This window comes from Lepisma saccharinum, chromosome 1, assembly GCF_977018435.1.
Source record: "Lepisma saccharinum chromosome 1, izLepSacc3.1, whole genome shotgun sequence".
In the NCBI taxonomy this organism is placed as follows: Eukaryota; Metazoa; Arthropoda; class Insecta; order Zygentoma; family Lepismatidae; genus Lepisma; species Lepisma saccharinum.
The window spans coordinates 61,169,286-61,188,553 of NC_139229.1; the positions used below are offsets into that span (position 1 = coordinate 61,169,286).

Here is a 19,268-nt window from a genome sequence, read left to right on the forward strand (position 1 = left end):
CAGTGCCGCCTTTGGTTGTCCGCAACCATCTCGCCAACATTTGTTGAACAAGCTTGTTGTATTGTCTCCATTCAAGCTTTGTGCTGGTCTTAGGGCCGCCTTTCAAGATGTTGCTTTCCTGAAGAAAGAAGATCGCGTTTTATTCTAATTTCTGGGCCTTCCCGATGGCGCAGTGGTACCGCCGTTCCCTTGTAATTAAGGGGTCCCGGGATCGATACCCGGTGGAGGCACATAGTGGTTCGGATCCCACTTGAAACTGTAGGTCCAGTCCAGATTAACCTTACTGTGCACAAAGTGGTCTTAAAACAACTCAATCGATCAATCTTATTTCTGGCTGTGAATTTAGGCAGGGACGTAATTATAACAATAATAGGACGTTATAAAAACATTAATAATAATAATAATAATAATGACGCTTTTAACATTGAAATTATTGTCAAATTTAAATTCTAGCACATTTAGTAGTATTCCAGCGCAAACAGCACTTTAAATTATGCGATTGATTTGTAACTCTCCTCTAGACACTAACGTGTGCAGGTTTTTTCAGAGGGGAGGGGGAGAGACAGTATAACTAACATATTTCATAATTAACCACTTTTAAGCTTCCTTTTGAAAGTTGTTCAAAGACAGAAATTTCGGGAGAGTTATAGCCGCATCAGCTCCCCCATGTGTACACCAGTGCCTCGAGATGTAGTAGGAAAAATAGATGCGTGCCACTTTTTTTGCGGCAATTTCGAAAATTGTGTACCTCTTAACTTGCACCCTGCATTCTCGCAAAACGACGTTGATGGTTTGTGCAAGTATCATGCACAAAGACACTGAAGTAGGTGTTTTCACACTTTGTTTATTTCTGTCTTGAGTTCGTGTTATCAGTAGGGAGCGGGTTTATAATAGCCACAAAGCATGCTAAATAGACAGGTAAATTGGCGCCAAAAATGACAAAATTTGACAACTTCAAAAAGCACAAAAAATAGGTAGTAAATATCAACTTGTTATTACCTTTCTTTTTCAGTTTCACACCTATTTTTTTTATTCTACGTATATTATATTTTTTAAATGTTGTGCCGATTTTCTGTTACTTTTACTTAATCGCAATGTTGACGATCATGAATGGCAATTAATGAAGGAAAACTCACAAATCGCCATCACAATTATGATATGTAATATGCAGAATATTATTGGCGACTCAAATGTTCTGTTTCTTGTTGTTGTTGTTTTTTAACATAAATTCATGTTTTTGCTTTATATTGCATATTTATTATAACGTCACGTTTACCACGGTGGACCTCCTCGGTGTGGTTTACCACGTTGCCTTGTAACCAAAGAGTGCCAGGTTCAAGTCCCGATGGAGACACATTGCACAATGGGTCGGAGTCAAATTTAAATTATAAATCCAGTTCCAATTAATCTATTTGAGCATAAAATGGACTTTAAACTATTTTTGATTACGACGACAATGGGATCATTTATTGTAATAGTGAAAGAAAATAATATCTCCTTCAGGATTCAAACCTCGGACTCAGTTTTACAGAAATTGTAATCTCTAGACCAGTGGTTCCCAAAGTGTGCGTCGCGGCGCCCTGGGGCGCCCTGGTAGGCGTACGGGGGCGCCGCGAGATGTTCCAATATTTTCACTAAAATTCAGTCATTGATATGATTGTTCCAAATACATGTTCTTATTTAGAACATTTTACATAAAAAATGTTTCTGAATTTGAAATATATGTTTATTTTTTAACTTAAGGAAAGCAACCTATACACACTAACAGAGCGTTACAAGTGTTAGATAGGGCCTCCCCGGTGGCGTAGTGTTAGAGTTGCCACCTTGTAACAAAGGGGTCACTAGTTCGTTACCCGGTGGAGGCACATAGTGGTTCGGATCCCATTTTAAACTGTAGGTCCAGTTCCGATTAGCCTTATTGTGCATGAAATGGACTTAAAACATCAATTCAATCAATCAATCAATGAAAGCAAGTATTAGATATGCCTACATTCTGATTTGGACGCCGTGGAAAAAACTTGAAACACTAATGGCGCGGCGAAACGAAAAAGTTTGGAAATTCCTGCTCTAGACCATAGAGATTAGCTTTGTTCCTTCGTTCGTCAGTGCTATATATATTTTTAAAACAATGTAAATATAGGTAAAGAATATTTCTCCGTTGTGTGAGGTATCGGTAGACCATTAACATCTGCTGGCAATGCCAACAATGCATTAGTGTACATTGTTATTAGATAGGCTTCCACTCTCCCCGACATCCATTCTAAACAATGGCATTAATTATTTCATTTATTCCAGTGTTCGTGGCGGAGTGGTAAGCGTAAAGAGCTACGGAATCAGAGATCCCATGTTCAAACCTCCACTAGCCATTGGTGACTCATTCTGTTTGTCTATGCTACCATCACCTTTCCATCCGTCCATCATTCATCCATCCACATCGACTTGTAAAAATTAACCTACGAGGTAGGAAAAAAGGTAAAATAGCCAAAATGAAAACCTATTGAATTCTAGCCGCCTCAGTGGCTGAGCACGTTAGCTACCGAATTACGATTTTGTCCCAAATTGATCTAAGTTCGAGTCCGTGAGTTTTTGTATTAAGTCCTCTTCATGCACAGATAGGCCAATCGGGACTGGACGTACAGTTTAAAGTTGGATTCAAACCACTATGTGCGTCCACTAGATATCGAACCCAGGCCAGGACCTCTTAATTATATGGTGACGACATTACCGCTACGCGATGTTCTCGCCTGGAGAGGCAGGCGCTTTTTTTGTTACTGTCCATGCATTAATTTCTTGTATCACCGTTGCATATCTTTGACATTAGCCAGAAGTGTCAGTAAAGTAATGTAAAATCAGGAAACGAAAATCAAAGTACATCCAGTGTTCAAATTGAAATTTTTAATTTAACTCCTGACCAGGTAAAGAATTTTCCTCTTAAATATTCTCGATCATATTTTGCTATTGCTAAGAATTTGACGTAATCATTTCTTTCAACTTCAAGTAAATATTACATTAATATCAGCATATAAATTGTCAGTTTCTGTACTGAATTTTACATTAAAATTAATACTGTTGTTGGTTTGCAAATTACAATATGTATTTGATGAGAAAATATTTCCTGATTAATTTGCCTTCCTCTAAGAAAAATAATTCTGATATGAATTAAAAGTCCACTGAGACGAGATCAGTGATTACTGAACTCTTGTACATTAATTGGAAAATTTGTGTTATTTACTTTGAACCATCAGTCCGTATGTTTTAGGTACAAATCTCAAAATTTGAAAAGGGAAGCTGATATGACTTTTCTCCTCGGCATTTTTTCAATTTGAACACTTGATATACAGACATATACACATTTCATTATTTAAGTTAAACTACGAACACACACACACACACACACACATATAATTGTTTTACAAAACTGATTGGTACTCACTTTGTAATTCGCCCACAGTTCCATGCATTTTAGATGATAGGACGTTCCTCCGTTTTCCTTAATTTTTTCACATGGTTTCTTCCAGTTGCGAATCCCTATTTTCCTGAAACTTGATTCTGCATATCCTGAATCTGTGCCAAATTTACGACATGGAAAACAAAAGCATGCGTCAAGTTCCACATTATATTCTAGCCACGGTGCAGATGCAAACCAGTATTTTTGAAATAATCGCTTTCGCTTTCCGAACGTAGTATTTGGATAGTTTTGCAAAAGTGGTTGCCTAGGATTATCTACCCCAAGATCAGTAATTATTTTCACATTAGTACATTCACTTGTTTTGCCTAACTTTGGAACCTCAGAACTTGGATCAACATCATCTTCATTGTCGTCATGTTCCACATGTTTTGATAAATTTATCCATTCAAAATGGAAATGCACAACAACGCTAGAACTCTTCCCACACACGAATAAGAACACAGTGACCGTAGCAACCCGATAGCAGACCTTGCTCGCAAGCAAGAACACAAAGCTAATCTGTGGCTCTGAAGCTGAAGCAAGGAGCAATTTCAAATCTCAGAACCATGTCAGTGCTGGAGAACTCTCTCCATATGTCGCTCGACCCCCTACTGTTGACCGCTCGGCCTCGGCGAAGTCTTTGATTCCATCTGTATTGGAAGGGTCATTTGCAACAAAAGGCAAAAGGTTTTCACAAACTTAGGGTAGGGCAAGGGTAATAACCTCAAAGCATTTTATGCCTTTGGTTATAAACTGGTAAGCAACGAAAGGGTGGAATTTTGCTGTCCTACATTTTCTTCCGAAGATTTTCTTCGGAACAGTGTTTCCAACTCTGCTACAAATTTACCAGAAAATAATATGTAGTATTAATTTAGGATATTTTTTAATCGATCAAAATTTTATTTGCGGGGGCCAGAGTTACAACTGCCGGGGCCAAAGCCCCCCAGGCCCCCCCTAACGACGTCCCTGAAAATAACAAATATGTCTTCTATTGTGTATCCAGAATTCTTCTGACATTTTTCTTTTAAAATCGCTATATTAAAACTCAGTAAAAATAAGGGTGCAGATTTACGTTTATTCACTTGAAGGATAAAAGATTGAGGATCGTTAGAGAGCGCTAATATTTATAAATATTTACAAGATGTTCACTGAAATTCTGCAAATTTATGAAGAAAATCTGCTAACGTCACCGATAAAAGATATAAATATGTTCAAGTACTGTCATATAAAGTGAATTCTACAGTCAATGCAGCATTCGCTTCAGACGTAATTGCAAAATGTTTTCAATTATTTCAATTACTCTTCTTACTTTATGCATTTCGTGTTTGAATTAACTACAGCTATCTTTGTAAGTTCTCTTCTGCTTTCGAATTATTAAAAGAAATACATAATACAATACAAGGGATTTTATAATACTATTACGACTATTACTATCTTGCATTGCTGATAAATTACAATTACGTTGCTCCACATCTACTTAGATTTTCAATAAAATCTGCTAACCAATGTGACGTCATATCCCATCAAGGAGTACCCTAATCGACGAACCTGTATGTATCTACCTTGATTACGCAACATGGGCCTCGGTTGCCATGGCAAACGGTACTGCCATCTGTTATCGAAAAATTACCGCACAATTGCCTTTAGTACGGCCTTAAATATAGGACTACAGGCGCGGTCCGCTCGAAAGTACGTTATTGCATAGGAAACAAATGGAACAATGGCTGTGTATCCATTCTGTATGCTTAAGAAATAAATTAACGAAAGCAAGCACTACAGATTTGGCTTTCTTCGAATACAGGTCAATTCAATTTCATGTTGGGAAAAATCTGTTATGAGGCGCAAGCGCAGATACTTTCTTGTAGAAGTACATTGATAATGCCTGTCGTTTGATATAAACACTATTAATGTGTACATATTGGACATTTGACTGCATGCTTTGTACTACCTCTGTATGCATGTTTGTTGAGCGAAAAAAGAACATTGGTGAGAATGCTTTATATGGGTTCTAAAAATATGAAGGTACGAGTAAAAATAATTTTAAAATTTACTGTAATATTTCTCCTAGAAGATCATTCAACAATAAAGCATGAATTGAAGGCTACACATGTAATAAATAATTGACAAGAAAAAAAAAAGATCCGTGACCAGGACTCGAACTCGTATTACAAAACACAACACGCTCCGAAAGGTAGTGCTCCTAATCAATGCACCAAATTACCGTTTGAAGATTGTCCGCCTGGTAGACCGGGTATCTTGGTCACAAGCAGTCAGCCAGGCGGCCATGATTGCTACCTAGAAAGTTAGTTTAGCGCCAACTAGGGCATTCCTACTAGATATCCAGTTCCGTGTGATAGGGGCTTTACCGCGCAAATTGTCCATCACCTTGTTCGTGCACTTTATTTGGCCCAATAAGAGCTTCAAGAATTAAAAGAGAACTCAAAACAAGTTGTTTACAACTTATGCACCAGCATACAAAAAAATCCATCGCTCAAAAACACATAGGATGTAAGTAAGAGAAAAATTAATGAAAATAGTACAATTTGCACAACATCGATTCCACAAGTATTGAATCATATAGACATAATCCGTTCAAAGAAAGAATTGTTCTCTTGTTGTTTATAATCTGTGCTAAGGATTATATATTAATTCTCTGATCATTATGGCTGAGTTCCCATGAAGTGAATTAATTTTGTTTCAGGACATTAAGGATATTCACAGTTGCACCTAATTGTGCAGTCGCATAGCCATAGTATTTTTGTAGGGTAGAAGTTACACTTTCTGCATGACAAATGGAAATATTTAGTTCATGACACAAGAAGCAAATGATGTGATGGCTTTCCAACCCCCAAATGCAAGACAAGGTAATTGCACGTAATCTTAAAGAAATACAATCTTCTAAATTTAATGTAATTCACTTGTTTGTGAAACTCTCATTTCATTTTTACTTTTGCTTAATAATTAGAATTTTAAATTTCTACCTGTAGTATGGTAGCACTTATCATAATCAGAGTTTGATCGCACGTGTGTATATTATTAAATTGACTTTATTTGCTGGGCGAGGTTCATCGGTCTACCTGCAACATTTTGAATATGATACTTTTAAACTCTGGTCACGGTGCCATCTCGCTTCTGCGAGTCGCGACAGTTTTTCTTTGAGCTAAAGTCTTGCCTGTTTTATCAGTAATTGCTCTTAGCTTCAAATACGATGCCAAGTCATGTAAATAGGCTAATTTTCAAATCGATAGTTTATACCACCCAGCAAGTGAGGAACAGACAAGTTTTGAGTTTCAAACATAATTGAAAATTTGACTTTGCTTACTGCATCTTGTAGATTCTGTGTTTGGTTCAAGGTCCAATTGTGTAAGTTTACAAGCTTACATGTAGACAACTTGCCTCCTTACAAGTAATGGGTAACAGTTTACTATCCTTCGGACACCTACAACGTCTTAATTTCGTCAATTTTTGACATTCGTACTTACCTATCTGTCGCGGAACATTCCGTGAATAGTTTTTGGGGCTATCCATCCTGGAATCGGTGGGAAATTTAAACTAAAAAAATATTTTCGTTTGAAATTTTTGAGTCCAAATTTCCCACCGATTCTGGGCTCCACCCCTGGGGTAATTGACCTACCGCCCCCAACCACTAACGTGGCCCCGCCTCCACTCCGGCTCCCCGGCTTTCGCTATAGACTCCCTGTTAAAGGCATGTTAGAAATTGGCTGGAGTCACCTGCCCCCAAATGAGCCCCAAACTTTTAAATTTGAAGAAATCCCTTTCCAGGATACGGACAATACTACAAGAACTTATTACGGTAAAAAGTTTCTTCTGTAGAAATGAGGAAATCTGTCTGAAGGATAGTAAACTAGTACCGTAACTTTTTCGAAATCCAAACAGTGCTCATTACTTTAAGGAAGGTTCAAATTTCGTGTAACAATGATTGCCAAAATGCAATTAGTCTTCCTGCTAGCAGAATTCGAAAAGAATCATAAAACAATCGGAACTGTTACAAAAAAAAATTATATATGTGTAGTGCTGCATTATTATTGCAGTCATATGTAGTATATTAGTCATGGAATTATACAGCAGAACATTGTTTGGGAATGAAACTTTATCTATGTTTTTCAGAAATACAAAACCGCAAAATTCTAGAAGAGCTTCAACTGAAGAAACAGCTGCTTTTAAAACAAGGTGCTGCTCCAAATTTGAACTCTGCACCAAATTTAACTCCACCTAGTCTTTCTGGAACAGGAACAATGGTGAATATATATTATATTTATGAATATTTGAGTTGATTTACTTTTATGGAGGCACTTACTCTGCTCATAATAAATCCTGTTAATGTTGTTCAAAAATTTTTGAAAGGATTGAATATGTTGGACATGAGAACTATTTATTATCAAACTGTTAAGTTTATCTCTTTTGAGATAGAAACAATAATGGTGCTTAACTAAAATGGAAGTCCTCTGTAACATAGTGAATGTACGACCTCCCCTATGGCATAGTAGAGGGCCTCACCGATAGCACAGTGGTAGCAATGTTGCCTTACAATCAAGGGGTCCCAGGTTCGATACCCTGTGGAGGCACATAGTGGTTTGGATCTCACTTTAAACTTTAAGTCCAGTCCCAATTTTAAGTGGACTTAAAATACCAAATCAATCAATAAGACCCCATGGCGTAATAGCAACATTGTGGCCTTGTAATCAAGGTGGCCAAGAATTTACAATACCGGACCCTTCTGTAATTTCTATTCTACTGCTTATACTCATGAAATAATTAGTCGCAATGATATATCTGAGGTTATTATGTTGGGGTGAGGTGTAGAAATTGTTCATGAACGTGTAGAAGTTGTAAAATAAGCTTTTCTATTCTCGCAATGATTCTCCGTGTACAAGTATGGGAACCATATTTGTTGATATGAACAATTGACGTTCGCAATTACTTACACTGTCTGCATCTTTGCCACACTGTTGATATACTTGGACAGCATGGATCATGTAAGAATGGCGGAAAAGAACAGTAAAAAAGTTGTTGATTACAGGTAAGTTTGGCAACAATGCATCAATCGTAAATATGCAGGATATGAAAATGGCATCTTGGATGAAGAACGTTTGCCTTTATAGTGGTACGAAAATAAGTTTTTTATCTGTTCGTTATCACAATTAGCGCAGAACCATTCATGGATAGCTCCACTGACCATTCTCTGTAAGGTTAGGTTAAGTTAGGTTAGGCAAACCTAGTTGAAATTTGGGGTTGTAAAACCATGCACGGGTAGCCTCACGAACCATTCACGGTAATGTTAGGTTAGGTTAGGCAAGCATAGTTAAAATTTGGGGTCGTAGTAATGTTATTAATGTATATTTCGTTTTTTAAGTATTGGAAACACAAAATCTTCCGGTAAATAATGAGCAATCATTTTTGTCTGTTCCGATCACAGACCACTCAATTTAGCTTATTTTGCAATTTCTACACGTGACCCAAATTTTAACTTCAAATTCCTTATTAGACGGCCTCAATTAGTGAGTATGTGAAATATTACATAGATCGGGGAGGGGTCCGGTATTGTAAATTTGCTCCTCAAGGTGTCCCCGGTTCAATACCTTGTGGAGGCACATTGCACAATGGTTTGGATCCCACTTTGAACTGTCAGTCCAGTCCTGATTAGCCTATCAGTGCATAAAGTGGAATTCAAATCAAGTCCAATAGCCAATATTTGCATAGGGGAACAAAATTGGGTCAAGTGATGAAGGGTACACCATGAGAAAGTATAAAATATTACATGCTGTGTAAAATGGTGTAATTTGTTTGTGCCTGTTAAAACATTTTAATGGAAGCAAAGGAAAGTGTTAAATTTATCAGCAGTATTAAAGATAATTTTGCTTTAACAGAGGTTGGAAAACTGATTCAAAATGTTAATGTAGTGTTATGTTGCAACATTAACAATTTGTGAACTTTAAACTGTTTCAGGGTGATTATACTCTGTCTCTGGACTCTGAGGAGAAGAGGAGAAAGCGAGTCGGCCGGGCAAAGTAGAGCAAGGTGCTGCAAATGACTGGTGGCTGCACTCACTTCCCCTCTTGCTTTGCAAGTTCACTGGTCAAGCCCTCTCTCCTGACTACTTTTGGAGAGACTAGTTACTAGTTTTCATTTGCTCGCTTCACAGATTACCGGGACAGAGTATAGTTAACTTTTGGAGAGAAGTATACTTTAGTTGTATAGTTATATATTCTTCAATTAGGAATAATGTTATTTTCTTTATGGTCTTGATATAACTTGAAGAATTTATTGTTAAAACAGGGTGTCTACCAGTCAAGAAATCAACAGGTAGGTTAAGAAAGTCAAGAAATTATGCTTTTGGTCAAGAATTTTTTTCTATTTTTTACAGTATAGTGAACTTGCATTGTTAGGCTTATCCCGGACAGTCCTGGTTTTTTAGTGCTGTCCGGGATTGCAAAATGTCTGGGATTTTGAGAATCTGAACATGAAAATAGCTACCGGTATTGAATATTCATGACCAGAATTTATGACCGGCAAGGATCGATTATACCTTTTCTTTCTTCGAGATATCGACTTCCGAGCGGTTCCGTTTCCGTACTTCCGTGAGCGTCTTGGTGATCTTGCAAGAGTGTGAAGTAACTCGTCTACACGTTTATATCACCTCTTCCTTTATGTGAAGGAGAAAATACTCCATTACAGAGTGTACATTGCACACGTTCACTGTCATTGTCGTTACACAGTTTCAAGAATTTGTATTCCTGCTGCAGGTTAACGTTAAATACATACTTGCTTTTGCCCATTGCCATATACAAAGCCCTTGTAAATAGTTATAATTATCAAAACCAATTAAACATAGGAGTTATGCTACTGCTTCAGCAAACGTAAGAGATTTTTTTAAAGCCAAAAATGGGAATAACAGTGATCTGGAGTGTGCTGCTAAAGAAGCTACATTTTCATACCACACTGCTAGACACGAACTCGGTTTTAACACATCAAACTGCACTTCTAAACTGGTTAAAAAGTTATATGACCCAAAATTTTCATCTGCTAGAACCAAAACCGAGGCAATTGTTAGGTAATGTTATTTCGCCATTTATTTTCAATAATGTGTTGCATTCTTTAGAAAATATTAATTATGTTACAAGAAGTGAAGTAAAACTTGTTCCAATTGTTGTAAGATATTTCAGCATAGGAGGGAATTCAAGTTAAACTTTTACATTTCGATGAAGTATCAGGTGAAACTGCTCAAATTTTGACTCACTATCCTTTGCAGTGTGTGAAAGAATACAAACTTGAAGAAAAGTTGGTTTGTTATACTGCTGATATATAACTGCTCTAGTTGAGCTGCTTACATTGCAGACACTGAGAAAATCCACAGTATTGCCAACTGCACAACTCATCAAAACCCGCAAGCATGTCAAGCGGAAGGTATTTTTGTTTATTTTTGTCTCCTGAAACATAAAATTTTAGAAGTACTTCTGGCGCATAAATTATTTTAAAAATGAGTCATTACTTAATATAAATGCAAAATATCTTCGAAACATGAGAGCATGTGCATGGACGTCCACAGGATTTTTTCAGGGACGGGAAAGGAAGGTATTTTTTTCCAGGGGGGCAAACAAGTCACATTTCCCCCCAAAGAGTGTAGTTCCCTAAAAAAAACACATTGCTTAAATTTGAATTTATGGTGTTAATGCAATAATTAACACATATTATTGTGGCTAAAATGAAATTATATGTGTGAAATACATCATTTTTGGTTGATTTTCATTTTCCAGGGGGCCAGAGCCCCCTTGCCACCCTTCCGGATGCCCATGAGCAAGTGTGTATATTTCGAGCACACAAAAAGAAAAATAAACAAAGATATAAGTAAACAACGATAGGCCCTCTTGAATTTAATGCCAATTTATTGTTTTTGGTTTATAAAAAAATACATTTATGAAAAACTTGGTTACTGTAAGACACACGCACTTCAAGTTATACCAGCAAAAAAAAAGCATGATTTATTATTAGTGATATATTCAATCAGGTGCATTGTCTGCTGCTATTTCTCTGGTTTCAATTTATGAATCACTTCACTAAACCAGGATTCAAATCTTGGTCTGTCCATTTCTTGCTAATCATCCATCCCTTTCTTTGCACGGAACAGTAAATATGCACCTTCAACAAAGACTTCATTGCTGCCAGTGGGTGAAACAATAAGCCTCCCCCTTCCCCTCTCCCTTTCTCGTCGGTTTCTTCAGCCCTGGTATGGTTTATATACATACATATAAATCAATGTACGCCCCCGCCCCTCCCCTGACCGAGTTAAAGCACGTCTGGTCCAAATAATAAACATGTTCATTCTCACGGGGATATCTTTTAATACCGAGGACATTCTTTTGTCGTCAAACTACAAACAATCGTTTACTCTTCCTAAACTCAAACTGCAAATCATTCAACACCCGGGATACAGTTCGTGCGAACATTGACGGCAAATCAAATCACGCCCTATTTTACTTTGATCTTGTTTCCGTAAGTAGGATTATGCATTTTAAACAACTTGCTTGATTTGAAGAGCTTTTCCCTTCAGATGAAGCCCACAATAACACTCACTGAACAGACCTCTATTCAGCCATTCTCGCTGCTGTATAGCACAATTAATCACAATAAACATAGGGTTAAAATAGTGGGATGTGCAACACTGGTATCACGGATTCCACGTGCTCTGCAATGTACTCAGTCTTGCCAGACTTGCACTTGGGCTTCAGCGATTCCTCAGCGCAATCCAAACTCCAGTTGGTGAATCTCCGGATCCAAGTTCGTCTGCACAGTGATTGCAACCGATCAAGTCCACACCTGCTAATAGATGTGTTATTTTGTCTGTATTTTACAAATTAAATAACTGTTTTCTTGCAAGTATGCAGCTGTGTCAGAATAGAACCCGTCTCATTGGAACTTTATTCTGCGCGCACGTTTGGATCTACATATGTCAAAACCTGCTGCAAAGTTAACCTGACGCTTGGCTTACACATTATTAGCATGTTACCAACTAGGATGACGTTTACAAACAATGAAGTCAGTAGCGACTTGTAACCACACATTCGCAATTATCTCTAAAACAGCTCGTTTGCAGACCCAGACTTTTTTGCTTCTATTATCGTGTACTTTCAACTGTGTCAGTTTGCATTATTACTTATGATACACCCTGTATAGAAAAAAATACTTGGAAATCATGGATCATATTTTCTTCAGGGTAGACTTGAAGATTGTGGGTATTTGTCTTTTGTGGTTGAGCATTTCCTGTTTCCTTTCAAATCTCCTTTCTTAAGGCTCTGAATATAACAGTTTGAAGCATGGAAAAATGTTGATCTACAATTGTAAATACCGACAGTTACGTACATGGCATGACAGTATTTTTTTGAAATAGTGGCTTTATTTCTTATTAATGATGCATATCACTAATACTATTAATTCAACCAAAAACAGTCATACTAGTTTCCTTTATATTAGGTTATCATGGTAAAAATTCCTGTGTGTGTGTGTATATTGCTTCATTTTTCATAATGCAAAATACTTCAAAGTGTGTGAATTAATTGGGGGGGGATGCTGGGGATTCTCCCCTCACAAAGATTTTTATCCCTGCCAGGGATGATTTTACTGGTTAGTAGCATATACAAATGTGCATACCCCCTCAAAATTGTACCCTCCAAAGTAAAATTACAAATATGCCAGAAAGTGTCTTAACCCCCCCCCCCAGCCCAACCCAAAGCAAAAAGCTTAATTCTCACAGTGCTCAGAGGTATTACTTCATAACAAACACAGTTGAAAATCACTTGTAACATAGACCTTGAGCCAAGCAAGTTGTCGGTACCACTCAGGGGGATGGGTTCTAATATGATTTTTTGGTAAGGTTGTGATGCCTAGAGATGGAAAATACATGGTAGCATGTCATAACTCTTTGCTTTCTGTGTTATCACTCCACTCCCCAGATACCTTGATGTAAATGGAAAGTTTTGATAATTTTTAATATTTTGACTTACTAATAGAAATTACAGAGTAACTCTGATCTAAATTTATAATAATGATGATTAAGATTATAATAATTACACTAATTAAAATATGTGAATATTTTAATAATTTAATTGACAAGTTGGATGGGATTTAACACCATTACTGGATTCAATTGGCTATTTGTCCCTCATTAATTCCGATATATCTGAATTGACATCTGAAGTGTGCAGCTGTGAGAATGACATTAGCAGTCCAAGGACAGTGTAAGAGTTCATTGAGGAACGTGGCAAGTAGTATTATGCCTCTGAAGTGTGAATTACCTGAATCAATGGCATGGATAGCCATAGGAAGGATGGAAGCTGGACAGACAGCGAGAGGTATCTGCAACCCTTGGAGTGTCTCAAAGTGCCATTTCTCGCCTGTATATTTGGTTCCAAACAACAGAAAATGTGCAACGAAGGCAAGGTCAAGGCCATCTGCAAGCAACAACAGCAAGAGACAACGAAACTACAACATGCCATCATTCACACAGCAATAGTGTGCAGGTGTCATCTCAAACTGTCTGTAACCGCCTTCTTAGACTCATGGTGTGTGTTTCATTACCGTACAGTTTTCACTCTGTAGAAACTTGTCTGAGAAACATCGCATTTGGGGTCACAACAAATGGGGTTGAGTGGTGTTCTCCAATGAGTCGCGGTTCAGCCTCCAGCCTTACAATAGACATGCCTAATCTGGAGGGAATGGGGAACACATTATAACCCTGCGTTTGTGCAAGGAACATTTTAAAATGGATATGGTGGACTAATGGTGTGGGATGAAATCAAAATTGTGGGATGTACGGACCTCCACATCATCCAAAATGGCAATTTGACTGCCCTTAAATATGGGAGCGAGAACCTCAGTCCTCTTACCATGCCTTGCGCAGATCCAGTAGGTGATTGTTTCCTTTTCATCAGCAATAATGCTCGTCCTCACAGAGTTCTGTTAGTGCACAACATGCCAGAGGATGAGGAAATAGAGAGCATGGAGTGGCCAGCATGATTACTGGACCTAAATCCAATAGAGAATGTCTGGGATGCACTTGACAGACGTATTCGATGTAGAATGGCATCACCCTCAACTCTTCCAGAGCTGAAATTACCCAAAGTGAAGAGTTTCGAGTAATCCTCCAAGCTCTCGTTGAGCCCATGCCACACAGATGTGAAGCGGTGTTGGCCGTTCGAGATCACACACCATACTAGGGGTGAGTTACTGCTGTGACCCTATCCGTTTCTGAGCTGTTCTTTTGATACACACATTGCTTTATAGTGACACACATCATGTGAGCATTGGGGCGGTCTTCCACGTAGTCGATTGTCAACCTCACTTCCACATAGTACACCCTGGACTGCATTCTGTAGATGAACGAGGCTCTGGCGACTGGCCCTGGCCAGTATAATTATGTGTGTTGTCCTGTGTCTTGTGTGCTGAGTGCCTCTATACAGCCTCAGCTTTTAACCAAAGTCAGAATATTTTAGTTACGACACAACATTAGTTATGTTATTTTAGTTCTGTTAACCTAAGTCAGAATATTTTAGTCTCCCAACGTTACATACATGTTGTAAGTTACATTTTAGTTCAGGTAAGAGGCTGGACCCTGTATAAAGTTACGGGTACAAACTAGCCTAAGTGCTTACGCACCCAAAATTTTAAATTAAAAAAAAAATCATGTGAGCTTTGGTTAAGCGACTGTAGGGTCTTTCTCTTACCTGTACTAATCCATACTCTACTGTATCTGTTCTCTGGATGTTCTTTCAGTTGCATAAACATCGGCTGTGCATACTTTTAGTCTAGTTCTTTCTGATCCTCTCTTGACCCAAGAAGAAGGCGGTGGATAGTAATGGCAGGTAAATTATCAGACAAGGCTCTATTTGGTCGAAGTATTGTGACAGCACAGAATCAGAATCTTCAAATGGTCTTTCTCTTAGAACCATTATCATGGGTATTAGAGACATACTTGCATAAAAATGATATCGCCCTGGACAAAATATCTGGAAATTCAGCCACAGCGATTGATAGTATGGCTCTTATTCAGAGACTAAAAGAAGAGGAGTCAAACTTCGGTGAGGTCTATTTGCCTTGTGCATTACTTTGCAGAAGGAAATAGGAGTCCATGAATCGAGGTCAGTTTGATATGTGTACAATAAGACATCTATAAAGAACACCGAAAGAACTATCACGTGGGAAGAACTCGGACATCAGTTACAGAGCAGCTCATCTTCCCAGATTGTCAATAAGTGAAGGAAACATAACGAAAAAAAACAAAACAACTCTAATTGCATTTCTTAACAAATGTAGGAAACCAGAGCATTTTGTAAATCTTTTGAATAAAATACTTTGCGAACTGTGGATATTAATGATGCAAAATCACATCTGAAGCGAGCCCCAAAGTGCTCAATCTTAACAGTAAACAAAGAAGAAATGGTAATTTGTTGGTGAATACTGCCACTGCTAATGAGACACTCAGATGACACAGATGTGTGTATTATGTGTTTGAGATTCCATGGAAGAATCATGGTTAAATTGTTTCTGAAATATAGAACCAAAATACCCATGATGGTTCTTGGCATTAGGAAAATAACTTCATTTCTTATTAAAAATGTTTGTCGAGATATGATAAGTCTCCATACACATTTGCAGGAACAGGAAAAGTAAGTGTATTGAAAATCCTTTCTGCCAACAGACATACACAGGAAATATTTTCGCAAACTCTTGAGATCAATGGGATGTCAAATTGTAGTTCTCGTGCTCCAAAATCTTCCGTACATTATGTGAATGACATGGCATGTCGTCTATTCTGTGTAAAGAAGGGTGAGCTAGACATTTATCAACTTGCACCTTGGAGGAACTATCTCAAGAAACATGCTTAACCTGCGATTATCAAGCTCAATAAGCAAGAGATGTCTTCTGAATGATCCATACCTGGTCCAAGTGGGAGAAGGTGGACATTGAAAAAAAACATGACTGAGCAGAGGTGCTGGTAATGGATTGGATGGAGTGACAGCCAGCACCTCAAACTGTGTTAGATCTACTACCTTGCAACTCCATTAGAAACTGCCTCCCTGATGGTGTAGTTGTTGCGTCATTGCCTTGTAATCAAGGGGTTTCAGGTTCGATACCCTGTGGAGGCACATAGTGGTTCAGATCCCACTTTAAACTGTAGGTCCAGTCCCAATTAGCCTTACTGTGCATAAAGTGGACTTGAAACACCACATCAATCAACCAACCAATCCATTACAAGCTACAAACTGCATCTTGTCTAAATAACATCAGTGCTACAAACTGCATCTTGTCTAAATAACATCAGTTGCACTGGCAAGTGCAGACTACCCATTAGTGAAAAACAATGAGTGATGGATGTAAATAATAAAAATTTGTTAATGTTAAATTATAACATATATGCATATTTAAGATTTAGCCACTGTTATTATTAAAAATTGTAAGTAAAACTTATGCATTTAATCTGTCATTATATAAGCAATATAATAAAGTTTTATTATTATTATAAGGATTATATTAATATTATTACACAAAATAATTATCATTATTATAAAATAATATTGTGATGAATGTATATGGTATTTATAAAATATATGAAAATCCATTATTTTTTTGGCTATGGTTACTAATTCAGTATTTTATAAAAAGCAGAGTTATGAGATGCTATCACACATTTTCCAGCTCCAGACCTTGCAAAAAAAAATCATATGAGAACCCCCCCCCCCCCCCCCCCCCGAGTGGTACTGATCGCCTAAATTTGAGGTCCTGGCTCATGGACTAACACAAGTATATAATAATTCCATGTAATTTGGAAAGAAAAAGGCTGAAATTGATTTTTTCCCCATTCATTGATTTGTACATTTGAAGAATGGAACCCAAAAAAGTACTTACAAATTTGGAACAAAGGTCTATTTCCTGCTGACATTTGAAAGTCTCATGCTGTGGCTACACATGGCACCTTGAAATTGTCTGGGTTTACTACACCAAACTTTGTTGCCTAAATGTTTAAAAACACGAGGATGTCAAACATAGCTAGCTAATGTGTGCCCAGCATTACACTTTATGCATTGTTAATGGGGATGGCCAAATCTGGATACAATTTTTATCCGTTTTATAGATTCTCAGTATATATGTTTCAAATGTTGGCCTTTCTTTTAAAACTAGAACAGATCTTTGCATCACAAAGTTCAATATAAATGCAAAAAGTTTTCCTCTAACAACAAACCATAAGAGATTATATAATTCAGAGTATAACATTTTCTCAGTTTGGTGTCCCAATCTTTTGTTTAACAATTTTCCTTAATTTCAGAATAACTTACTGATCTTGAAAAAGTTAATTGTGATCCGATTACTCTGTTATCTGGAATAACCATATTAGTTTGACATTCCATTCAGATATCTGAATTATCCATTGCATCCAAAATGGATAATTTGAAATCCAGGTTTTGAGGCCATCCCTAATTATTACTGCCCATGGTCTTCCATACTATTGTTATACAATAGTAACAAATGTTAGTACCCTACTATAATTAGTTCTTTACATTTGCAGCCAATGTATATGACACCTGAGGCCCACATGATGTCATCTTCTCAAAGAACTGCTCTACAGCATGCTCACAGTCAGTCTTTCGGATATTTTGTTACTCAGGACTCCTCATTTGGAAACCTTATATTGCCAGTGTTGCCACGTTTTGATACCAAATGACTGCAAAGTGGTGAATTCAGAAATTACAGAACTTTTAAATTGGTGATAAAAATGGCTTCCATGAAGTTGAAAAAGTTAGAGCAATATTTGCAGCAAGTAGATGTTTTTGAGAAACCCAAATATTTGCTCGAACAATATGCCACAACACCTCACATTGCATCCAGAATATTACATACAATTCAAGCATCCTATGGAGACATTGAAGGAAAGTTAGTTGCGGATCTGGGATGTGGCTGTGGTGTTTTGTCCATAGGTGCTGCAATGTTAGGAGCAGGTCTCTGCATTGGTTTCGACGTAGACTACGATGCTTTGGTCCTTTGTCAGAGTAACTGCATTGGTTTTGAATTGAACAATGTTGACCTATTGCAGTGTGATATCTCGGCTGGCTTGGATGAAAAATGGACCAAGAAATTTGACTGTGTAATCATGAACCCACCTTTTGGTACAAAGCTTAAGGGCATTGATATGGTGTTTCTGAGAGAAGCAATCAAGATTGCCAAAACTTCTGTTTACTCACTCCATAAAACATCAACAAGGGACCATATCATGAAGAAATCTTCCGATTGGGGGATAAAAGCAGATGTGTTAGCAGAATTAAGGTTTGACTTACCAGCTACATACAAGTTTCATAAGAAAAGCTCTGTTGACATTAAAGTTGATTTTGTGAAGTTTTATTTGTAAGAACATGCCATTAAAGTCAGAAATACATAATTTCATAAGATTTTACAAGTTCAAACAAATTAGTTTGTTCCTTATTTTCTTAATAGTTTAGTATTTAGTGAAAGAAGTCCTTGAAAAAGGTCTTCAATCTACATACTGTGGTACGTAAATAATTTGGTGATGGTTCTTTATGCATTATTTATGGTTTTATTTGAGGTGTGTGTGGTTTGTAAACTGTTGTTCAAGATGAATTTTTTGTGTATACATTAATAAATGTTTACTAATTGTAATTGCTCACTTATAAATTTCTTTGAAGTTTCCATTTGTTGGGGCTATCTAATAAGAATTGTTCAAGATTAAAATAGTAAATTAACAAACCTTGGATATAAAAATACATGTATCGTATCACGCCGCAGACGTGAATCG

At 37.3% G+C, this 19,268-nt stretch overlaps 2 protein-coding genes across 2 annotated transcripts; both read left to right on the forward strand.

Annotated features, from left to right (window-relative positions):
- Positions 1 to 6,002: 6,002 nt before the first annotated feature.
- Positions 6,003 to 18,182, forward strand: LOC145998450 (SOSS complex subunit C homolog). Its single transcript, XM_083134897.1, has 3 exons — positions 6,003 to 6,312; positions 7,577 to 7,707; positions 18,027 to 18,182. Exons 1-3 carry the CDS (start codon positions 6,258 to 6,260, stop codon positions 18,180 to 18,182), a joined length of 342 nt encoding a protein of 113 aa, XP_082991023.1. The 5' UTR covers positions 6,003 to 6,257.
- A 51-nt stretch (positions 18,183 to 18,233) lies between these two features.
- Positions 18,234 to 19,132, forward strand: Mettl5 (Methyltransferase like 5). The gene has a single exon (XM_083134809.1). The coding sequence runs from the start codon at positions 18,234 to 18,236 to the stop codon at positions 18,861 to 18,863; it is 630 nt and encodes a 209-aa protein (XP_082990935.1). The 3' UTR covers positions 18,864 to 19,132.
- Positions 19,133 to 19,268: the final 136 nt, after the last annotated feature.